Below are 11,319 nucleotides of genomic sequence, written 5' to 3' on the forward strand. Positions count from 1 at the left end.
AACATGGAAAGTTCAGGGTGCCTCTAGACAAAGACTGAGTGGTGAAAATAGTCACCACTGTTCACAGGGAACAGTCAAGGGAGGGGTCTGGTGTGAGTGTTTTTCAATCCCTAACACCTATAAACATCACCCAGATAAACATCATCAGCTGTTAAAATTCAGTTGCTCTGGGTAGGGCCTAAAATTCTTTATTTAATTTTTTTTAATGTTTATTCATTTCTGAGAGAGATAGAGACAGAATGTAGGTGGGTTAGGGGCAGAGAGAGAGGGAGACACAGAAGCAGAAGCAGGCTCCAGGCTCTGAGCTGTCAGCACAGAGCCCGACGCGGGGCTCGAACTCACGAGCTGTGAGATCGTGACCTGAGCTGAAGTCAGCCGCTCAACCGACTGAGCCACCCAGGCGCCCCATAAATTCTTCATTTTTAATAAGTTCTCAGGTGATGTTGCCATGTTGCCAGTCCTCTGGCCACACTTTGAGTAGCTAGGTTATACCTCATACGATATAGTGTCTCATATGGGTGTTCCTCATACTTGTGTAAGAGAAACTTTGATATGGAAATCTGAAAAATATCAGACATAAATCAGGGTGGTTACATAAAATATTCTATAAAAATTCACTATTGTGGTTCTTGTTATAAAGCTTGTAACACTGAATTATCTTAAAAAGAATTATCTTAAAAAAAAATAAAGTACTGTCTTAAAAAAATAAAGGTTTGATTCACTTAAAGGAATACCCTTGAAGGCAAGGGTATCTGTAATAAAGTCTGGTACACTATTACCTGTCCATGGGGCCCATGCTTGAGGCTCAGCGACTGTTCTGCTTACTTGTTCGTATCTGGATATGACTAAATAATGGTCTACAGATTGAGAATATAGTAAATATCAATTCTAGGAGGATTACTGGTGGCCAATTCTGTTTTCAGGTTTATTGACAACACCCCAATGGAGCTTTATAGGCTCCGTTCATTCAATCAATCAATATTTACTGAGTACCTATTATGTGTCAGATGCTATACGGATGCTGGGAATATAGCAGTGGGAAATACTCACTGAGTCCCACTGCTCATGGAGTGTACATTCTAGAACAGAACACAGCAGCAATGGACAGTGGTATGGAGGGGAAAAAAAGTAGGGTTACAAATTATAAAATGATGGAAGAGAAACAGCAAGTATTTAGATCACTGGGGGCCCCTCCAGTGAGATATTATTTGAAGAAAGATCGGGATGCTGAATATGATTGGATTTTATGGGAAAAAATGATATTTTCCTCTGTTAACAGTTAATACTATTTGCTCATATATTGTGTCCTTTGAGTATTTCATAACCCACATTCCTTCTCTGGTTTCAGTTGTATGACAAGGGTTTGGGGTAAGGAAAGTGGGGGACTTTTTAGGTCTTTCTGATGAGTTTTTTGTTTTTTATTATTATGGTTTTAATTTCAGTGCGAGCCCAGGACATGAGACCTTAAATTATAAGCATAAACATTATGGTAAAAGGGGTTACTGAGCATAGAAGACAAAACTTAAACTCTGAACTTAGATTTAGGTTGAAATTTGGATCCTGTATCCACAGGTTTGCTATCTGTATGGCCCTAGGCAAGTCACTTATTCATTCATTCATTATTTATTTATTTAGAGACAGAGAGAGAGAGGAGAGAGAGAGAGAGTACAAGTGCATGTGCACGAGCTGGGGAGGGGCAGAAAGAGAAGAAGAGAGAGAATCCCAAGCAGGCTCTATGCTGCCAGTGAGGAGCTCAATGCGGGACTCGATTTCAGGAACTGTGAGAGCATGACCTGAGCCGAAATCAAGAGACGGCTGCTGAACCGACTGAGCCACCCAGGTGCCCCACTTATCCTTTTATAATTCCGTTTTCATCTATACAGAGGCAAGATCATTCTATCTTGCATAATTTAGAGTAATTAAATAAAAAACTTGATAAACAGTAGGTACTCATACAATCGCTAACTATAATTTTTACCATATATCCAAAAGCACTGTGCACAGTGTCTGATTCAATGTAGGCGCCTGCCTGTTGGTTTCCTTCCTATTTATGTGCATTATCAGTTTCTCTGCAATTTTTCATTTGTACAGATAAACAAGAGTTGATGGTATGTGAGTTTTTGCTTGATAGAATTTCATAGGACTCATTTCATCAGTGCATGATTAGCTTCAAAGCTTCGAATCTAACCCAGTTTTGAGATAACTGGGAAATGAAACTAAGTGGAGGGAACAAATGTAGCATTGTAAGAGAAGCAAAAGTCAGCTTGAGGTTGTCTGCTGTTCTTAAACTAACATCATCTTTCATCTCCTATGCCCTTCTTCCCAGATAATAAGAGCTGTGCGCTAAAAGTGCTGAGATAAACTAATGGGGAACAGGATACTACAAAAGACATTTGAAAGAGCCCATGTAATTTACTGCATGTCTGGTTTGTTTTACTTTCCAAAGCCTTCCTGTTGCTCAAGGAAATTTGTCTCCTCTGGCAACCTTCGGCCCTCTTTTGGCCGGGAGTTCTAAAAAAGCATTTGAGGGCAGGTAAACAGATGCAAAGCTCTCTGAGTGAGGAGTAAGGACAGGCCTTGCTTCCTGTGTCACCTCTGAGGCAAAAAGAAAGTATCTTTTAGTATTTGTTTTAGAGAATTATCTCCAATGTAGGTAACCAAGATTCTGCCGGTGCATTCAGATATACATAACTCCCAACATGTTCTGAAGGTAATTTACATGAGTGAACCACTAAAAGCCTCCTACTCAATGAACTGTACCCCTGGGGAAAAGCTATGCAGGCCCGGATCAGTGTGGGAACAACATAAGGGTGTTCTCTGTGCCAAAAAGGGGATTGGGCTAGATGGAAAATCCCCAAAAAGGACCATCTGGCAGCATAAATTATCCATTTAAAATGGCTGGTGTGAGTTAATGACACCAAAGTCACCACGAACATGTACAACATCCTTTGGTTGAGTTTTAATGTCCCCTCAGGCCCTGTTTCAATTATGACTTTCTATGCTGAATATGGCCACATATAAACGTATCCACTGTCCTCTCCCCCCCCACCCCCGTCTCCACTCCCAACACATATACCATGAAACTGCATTTTTCTGTGATGAAACAGGGATACAGAATGGAGCACCAATCCAAGAATATAGTATAATTGTGGGGGATTTCTCTATTATGCTACATATATAGTATCATTACCCCCAAATAAGCCGGCCATTAAACTTCCATTATTTAATAACTGTGAAGGATACAGGCATTCAGATGTTAAAATTTATGATCATTTAAATCATAAGGTGCAAACAGGAATAGAATTACTCTGAAAACAAGAGTCACTAGGTCAAAGTACCCTATATTTAACCTACCCTCTCTGCCCCCAGTAGGCTTCCCAAAAATCTACTTAAGGACCCAGGGAACAGTCTCATGGTGGGGGAGCTTCACGTATATCAACACAGCAAAGCAGCTTCAATATGTATAAAACTGCATTAGTACAACACTCGAACACAATGTACCAAACCTACCTATTTTGATTCTGATTTTCACTGAAGCAGGTGAACTGGATAGGACTCTAATTAGCCTTTTAAAAAGGGTTCAAAGAAGTTGTACATCTTTTAATTTTTTAATAGCACATAAACTTTTCATTGGCACTATCCTGAGGTCTTGCTGATGATGCCATTAGTGGCAATGAGCAGTCAGCAGTCAGCATTTTCATTTAGGCCTGGGTTTTTTTTTTTTCTTTCTTTCTTTCTTTTCTTTTCTTTTTTTTTTGAGAGAGAGAGCATGTGTTAGCCAGGGAGAGGGGCAGAGGGAGGAAGAATCTTAAGCAGGCTCCGTGCTTGGGGCAGAGCCCAACGTGGGGCTCAATCCCACATCCCCAGGATCATGACCTAAGCCAAAATCAAGAGTCAGATGCTCAACAGACTGAGATACCCAGGTGCCCAGCCTGGGCTTATTTCTTAGCCACTTTCAGTGAACTGGCATGGGCTAAGTGTGGCACGAAGCTGCACCTTGACAGACGGTCCACCACACCCTGAGTGCTGTGTTGGTAATAATTAGAAACAATGAGAAAAAGGAGACTAATGTCCCCATCTCCCTACTTGCCATATCACCAAGTAATGATCTCCTTCAGCAGGTTTCCGACCCCCAACCATGAATTCCTTGAAAGCAAAAGCCACAGCCTTCCCATCCACCCCGGAGTTCCCAGAACCAGGCGGTGTCTCATCCACAGAAAGCTCCCTATGAGGATGGCTGAGTACGTGAGTGAGCCTGCTAGGTAGAAGCAAGGCCAAGTGAAATTTCTGCCTTTTAGTAAGGGGAGTGAGATAAAGGACTCGTCCAATGGGGCCCGAGGTCTTGTTCGGTCTTGTTCTGTTTTCGATTATCATACAATAAAACTGTAGGGGTGGGGGATGGAAGGTGTATGTTTCTGTGAACATAAACACACATATAGATGGATTACTGAACCCACCACCACAATCAGGATACAGGACAGTTCCATCAACCCCCAAATCTCCCTCATGCTATTGCCTCTGAGGACTGCTTTTTAACACGTCAGGGAGGAGAGACAGAAGTTAAGATCTGAAGACCAAAGGGTGGGCTCAGAAATCTCCTTGGTGCCTGTCTGCTCTTGCAAGGAATCACTCTGAGGCATAGGTGGGGGAGAACGATCAGAAAGCATTTTGTTTTAAATTTACTCTGTGCTATGTATAATTCTTAGATGGGTCATATATATTACCTTATTTAATTCTCAAGAGCACTGAAACCGCTATTATTATTGACAAAATAAAGAAATGGGAACATTTATGCTCAGAGAGGTTAGGTCATTTGCCCATAATCCCACAGCCAGCAGGAGCTAGAGCCAGGATTACATTCTGTCTATTCCAAAGCCCACACTCTAACCTCTTGATTCATCTGACTTTGCAGATTGAGGAAGGCACTGGAGAAGATTCTCCCTTGTTCATGTGGAGGTTAGACATTGATTAAGGTTTCAAAAGGTTCCTGCTATCCAAACTATTCCTCTCAAGACTCCAGAGCCAAGACTAGACTATCCCGGGAGGTCAGAATAGCAGTCATCATTTGCTTATTTCACTAGAGATGGACATAAAGATAGTTGTTCCATTTAAATAGAAAAACAATCATGATGATAGCCAAAATTAGGAAAAAAATATTTAAACATCTCCTCCTTTTACACAAATCTAAGTATAAACTGTGGCACAGGGAGCCCAGTCTCCTAGTCCAGTTGAAAAAGTTGACAGGTTTCTATTTAAGATTGTTCCAAGACAATCCAAAAAGCCAATCCCCAAAGGCTCTTGGCATAAAGACAAAAGCAAAGGCAAATGCATATGGGATTGTAGTGCAGGTAAAAATATGGAAGCGTCAAAAACCACACACTGTTCTTCCAGCCTTTCATTTCAGTTGAATTGCTGCTTTGCACGGCCGCCCTTTCAAGAAAGTAGCAGCCAGAGACAAACAAGTGTTCGTGTTCAGCCCGTCGACTGCTTCGAGCCTGCTTCCTTCTCTGTACGTGGCATGGCCGCCATGTGCATTGTAGGCCTGAGCGCGCCCGCCCCGCTTACCTGGCTCCACTTCATGCCATCCGCTCGACTGACTGCCGCTTCCCGGGGAGCGCCCTTGGCCTGTGTAAAATGGCTCTTCACCAGGACTGTCCATTTCATCCTCCACGGACTTGAGGCGCTTTGTGGAGCTGAAATAATAAACGGGTACAAGTTTAAAAGCCTTCCAAACCACCTCTCTTGGACACTGCATCTCTGGCTGAAAGAAAGCCAAAGGAGGAAGGAATTGGGCAACTCGGTGGAGTTCTAGGACTCTCTCTAGGCTCAGGTTCAGGTTAGTGAGTCACTGGAGGTGGAACAAAGTCGTGGGTCTGTGTTGTTCCAAGTGTCTGGGTTTGATTTTTATTGTCCCTCAAGATGCTGCCACTGCCACATCCTGTTCCTTTCTCCTTTGAGGAACTGGTGGCTGGCTCCTGCTCTTGTCTCCACCGGGAAGTGTCCGTAAGAAGACCACATTTCGTGTCTCCTCAGGCAGCAGCTGGCCCCTAGCCATCAGCAATGTCCCTAGACCTCTGGCACCCCAGAAAGGGTAAAAATCAGGGTTGACAGCTCTTTGAGAAAAGCTTGGATTGCTTTTGGTTTTTTTTTTTCCCTGTGTTTTCTCATCTTCCACTTGGATCTGTTCATTCAAAAAATATTTGCTGTGCAGCTACAATAGTCCAGATTCTGATGTAGATGCTAGAGATAATACAGTGAACAAGACAGATAAAAAAAAAAAAATAGGGGCAAGGAGTGCATTTCCCTCTGAGAATCGGGGACATGGAAAAAAGAGCAGCCCTATCCTTTTTATGCCCTTCCTCTTTTTGTGCCTCTACAGAGGTTCCCAAAATGAAGTTCTGGATTTGTTATTTTTGTAAAGGCATGATTGGGAAATTTCCAGAATGTATCTCATTTCTTTCAGTTGAAGGACTGAATTTTTCTCCCAAGTTGAGGCTTCAGGAGTAAAAAGACAGTGAAATGCCATGTTGCTAATATGTTCTAATTGTCTTAATTGATTATGTCACTAACGTACTAGCAGAATGAATAGATTTCATACCTAGTGGGAGTGCCCACTGGGAAACCTCTTCCTCATGTGTCAGGGTACAGAATTTTTAATATGTTTTCATTTATCAAACACATGCTGTGTCCCTTCTATGTACTAGGGGCTGTGCTAAATGCTGGGATATAGAGATGCATGAGACACAGCCCCGTCTCATAGACGTAAATAAAATTGTGCAAAAGAGAAATACAGGTACTATCGTGCAAGCGCATGTATGACACAGTGGGTTCATTGATGAAAGAAGCAAACAATGATATGCCTGGAAGGTTGGGAAAAGCTTCCTGAAGGAGATAGTTCCTGAGCTGTAAAGAGTGAGTGTCAAGGAGACAGGGTTTAAGGAAGGAAAGGGCACAGAGAGGCTGCTTTTCAGCTCATGCACCACTCAGGCAGCCATTATTATTTCAAAATATTGAAATACTTCTATATCAATTGGCAAAGTGCCACTGTCTCAAGCTCTGTAAGTTTCCCCAACCTTGCCACCCCGGTATTTGCCCCAGGACACCCTCACGATCCAAAAACTAAAGGGCTAACGTCTCTGGTGCATCTGGGGCATTCCAGGACTTAGCGTGAGCATTGTGGCAGAGCGACCTCTGTTCTAATCGGTATGCTCATGTCACACAGGTTATCGGACATTCTGAACATCACCCCCAGGAGGGAGGTGTGTATCAAGCAGAAGCCACATCATGAGGAAGGCGTGACACACACAGAGAACTGCCAGGTGTTTGGCCTGGCTGAAGTCGGGGGAGGGCCATCGTGAAAGAAGTGGGGTGGAGGTTACAGAAGAAATTACGTATCTGGATTTTGTCCTACAAGCAATGGAGACTCCCTGAAAGAGTCTCAACAGGGAGTGACATTAGAGTCGATTTCAGAAAGGTCACTCTGGTCATTTTGCAGATGATGGCTTTGGAAAAGCAAAGGAAAAAGGAGACGGAACCTACGGGCAGGGAGGTGTTTAAGAGGCTATTGCAGCAATCTGAATAAAAAAATGTGGAGGACCCAATTTAAGGCAAGAAATTTTAACGATTAAAGTTGGTATTCCAGTATTCTTTGCCTTTAAGTTCTATTCTCATTAAAGCCAAATCACAGGAAGGCAACACATCTGTAGCATGCTAGTTTCGTACCCAAAGGAAAAACCTTTCATAACTTATTTTATGTCCTTTGCTGGGCTTTCCTTGAAGTTCAATGAAAAATAGCCACTGAAACAACTTTTCTATATTTTATGTGAAACTACATCTAAGAGAAAAAATTTTTAAAAATATTTTTAATGTTTATTTTTTGAGAGGGAGGGAGAGACAGAGAGAGAGAGACAGAGAGAGAAAATATGAGTGGGGGAGGGGCAGAAAGAGAGGGAGGCACAGAATCTGAAGCAGGCTCTAGGCTCTGAGCTGTCAGCACAGAGCCCGATGTGGGGCTTGAACTCATAAACCAGGAGATCATGACCTGAGCCGAAGTCAGGTGCTTAACCAACTGAGCCACTCAGGTGCCCCTAGACATTTTTGATAGAAGGAAGTGCACATAAAAAAAAAAATTATTCCAAATACATAAGCCAGAAAAAAAATATGGACACTTTGAATTAATTTCTATTGTTTCCTTTTATCAGAAATGCACATTATATAACATAGTGCTTTCCCTTCTTGCCTTGGCAACCAGGAATCTCAGGATTAAACTCTTGGTTAAGGTTTCTGATCTAACAATCTCTCCTATCTTTTCATATGGTCTCTGGCCTCTCTATATTTAACAGTACTTGCTGTATTTAAAAGTTGAAAGCCACTTGAAATCATTCTGGAAGTTGGTAGAATAGAAGTTAAAAACAAAATACATATTTCCCTGATGTTTCCTGGTTAATAAAAGGCAAGACCTTTATGTTCTGATGTGACTGTGAGATCTGTAGGGAAAGGGCCTTCTTTCTTCTTTTTTTAAATCTCTACTGCCTGTGTTTGGCTAATAGCAGATGTTCAAAAAACTGCTGAATTGGGCTGTTGACTTAGAAACAGCCACATGAGTACTTGTGACAAGCATTTGCCAAGTGTCATGATTCAATGAGATCTAACGCAAAAGGCCAACTCCACTCACTGCCCATCATTCTTCCGTTATTAATATTTTTCTGAGTTTCTAAAGCTTTTGATTTCCTTGATGTCCTTTAATAAAAAGCAAATTCCCTGTGCAGGTATTAAATCCTAAAGGTGGAAGTCTGTACTTATTAGCTCTCACCTTAGCGTGAAACCAAGGACTTTTCAGAGGTTTGATACAGGACAAATGTCTGCAGGGCAGAGGAACAGAGTGGAGGAGAGAAAAAGATCCAGGAGTGAAGAAAGTCAGCAGTGCCAAGATGGACAAGTGGAAGGCTTCGAAGACAAAGTTTACTGCCTTCACAACCTTGACAGTTAGTTTATCTTGATGAAGTTCTTTGGGAGAAAAAAAAGTATATTTTATCCCAATTTTTACACAACCCCTTCTATGATTTTGTAGATGTTTACCATGAAGAGGTACAGAGCTATAGTTAATGCCTATCAATCTCCTTTATTATTTGTTTTAATGTAGAAATGCATCAGTCATTGATTCTGGTTTCTTGCTCTTGACTTTTGAATACACTGATTCTATTCTCCCAGAAACATTTGAGGAAAATAAGGAAATACCAGTAAGATCTCTACATAAGAGGGAAGAGAAATACTCTTTTGAGGAGTGATGCACCATCTCTTTCTGTGTGTGTGTAATTTGTTGTGTTCCTAGAAAATCCACCTAGAAATTAAGGTAAAACTATTACCTTCATTCCAAATGTTTGTTTAATTCCTACTATATGCAAAGCATAAAAGCCTTACCTTGTACCCACAAAACTGCAAAATGCCTCTTTCCTGCACGTTCATAGTACCCTGAACTGAAATTTTTCATTTATTTGTCAGTCTCTACCATTAGATACAGAAGCTCCTATTACTTGACTTTATATCCACAGTGCCTAGGACAATACCCTTGTTACTTAATAAATGTTGCTGAATTGGGGCGCCTGGGTGGCTCAGTCGGTTGAGTGTCCGACTTTGGCTCATGTCATGATCTCGCAGTTTGTGAGTTCCAGCCCCGCATCGGGCTCTGTGCTGACAGCTCAGAGCCTGGAGCCTGTTTCAGATTCTGTTGTCTCCCTCTCTTTCTGCCCCTCCCTGCTCATGCTCTGTCTCTCTCTCTCTGTCAAAAACAAATAAACACAATATTTTTTTTAATGAAAAAATAAATAAATGTTGCCGAATTACACACCGTCCTCTATGGGATTTAACAGTCTGGATGGGGAGGCAGGACCTGTACAGATCTCAAAAGATGGTAATAATAATTCAAGGTAGCAAACACTAAGTATCCAGGAAAAATAGGGATAGTAGATATTCCTTTTTGGGGGGATTTATGTTCTATTGTTCCTTACTGAAAGAGTGAGCCCCATTCCTAAGGGGATCCAATGGGAAAATATCATGTTTTTAATTAATTAATTATTTTGAGAGAGAGAGAGAAGGACAGAGAGACAGAGCGCACAAGTGAGGGAGACGGGCAGATGGGAGAGAAAGAGAAACTTCAAGGTTCCAAGCTCACTGCAGAGGCCAATATGGGGCTTGATCCCATGACCCTGGGATCATGACCTGAGCCAAAATCAACAGTTAGATGCTCAACTGACTGAGCCACACAGGTGGCCCTAGAATACCGTGTTTTTAAAGTTCCAGCACACCTGAATTTGAATATAGACTCTGCCATTTACTAGATCTGTGACCTTGGGCAAGTTACTTAACTTCTCTGGGTTGTGGGTTGATCCAGTCAGTGTTAAATGGCAACACTGTCTATATTGTAAAAGTATTGTGAATATTAAATCATATCAGGTATGTAAAGCATCTCACACAGTGTCTGCTACAGAGCAAGTGACCAATTAATATTGGCACAGCATGAACAAATATTGATTGGTGGATGAACTTTTCTATATGTAAATCTGGGGTATTCTTCTGGGCACATTTTCTAACCTGTACACAGATAATTCTGCTGAGTCTATATATTTAGAGAATAATTTTTTTTAAAAAAAATTATCCTAGGAGAGCCTAATGAGAGTAAAACAAACATATTACCAAGTTATTAACTACTGCTGATGTTTATAATTAGCTCCTTATCAGGGTTAGTTATTTGCAGAATATGAGAATGACAGTAGCCTTTTAAATGACATTAAAAACCAGGTTTCCACTCAGAGAATCACAACAAAAGGCAATCAAACAGCTGGAGAAGTCCAAAGGATGGGGGTGAGAAGCACTGTTTGGGACGTCCATGGTACATGCGTAGCACACATATGAAAAACAAACAGCCCATCAACTTTTAAATTAATCACTGCCACAAGTGTTTGCAAAGCTTTTTCATGTTGACTGAGTGCCGTTACACACAACGTCCCTTCCATCAGCAAACATTCAAAATCCTCAAAATGTATTAACATCCGAATGCGTTCACAATCTCATTCTTTCATTATAAATGTACTTTGGATTTCAAACTTTTTTTCCCCCCTGAGGATCTGATACTACAGTGAACTAAGGGGAACATTTAAACGACATGAAAGATGAGGGGAGGATTTGGTGGTTGTATTTAGGGAATAACTGTTTCTTTAGCTGTCTTCGAGGTATTAGTAATGACTAAGCTGATTCTTTTTCTTTTTTCCCTTTCTTCTTTCTTTCTTTCTTTCTTTCTTTCTTTCTTTCTTTCTTTCTTTC

The 11,319-nt window shown here is 41.3% G+C and overlaps 1 protein-coding gene across 7 annotated transcripts in view; it reads right to left on the minus strand.

The window, feature by feature from the left end:
- NFIA (nuclear factor I A) overlaps positions 1-11,319 on the minus strand; it is a 373,386-nt gene that overhangs the window by 95,700 nt on the left and 266,367 nt on the right. For all 7 annotated transcript variants that reach the window (XM_049618572.1, XM_049618571.1, XM_049618569.1 and 4 more), the window contains exon 6: positions 5,566-5,693. In XM_049618572.1, coding sequence (XP_049474529.1) covers positions 5,566-5,693 — 128 coding nt within the window. The remainder of the gene's footprint in view (positions 1-5,565; positions 5,694-11,319) is intronic.

The sequence above is a fragment of the Panthera uncia genome, assembly GCF_023721935.1.
Source record: "Panthera uncia isolate 11264 chromosome C1 unlocalized genomic scaffold, Puncia_PCG_1.0 HiC_scaffold_4, whole genome shotgun sequence".
Lineage (NCBI taxonomy): Eukaryota > Metazoa > Chordata > Mammalia > Carnivora > Felidae > Panthera > Panthera uncia.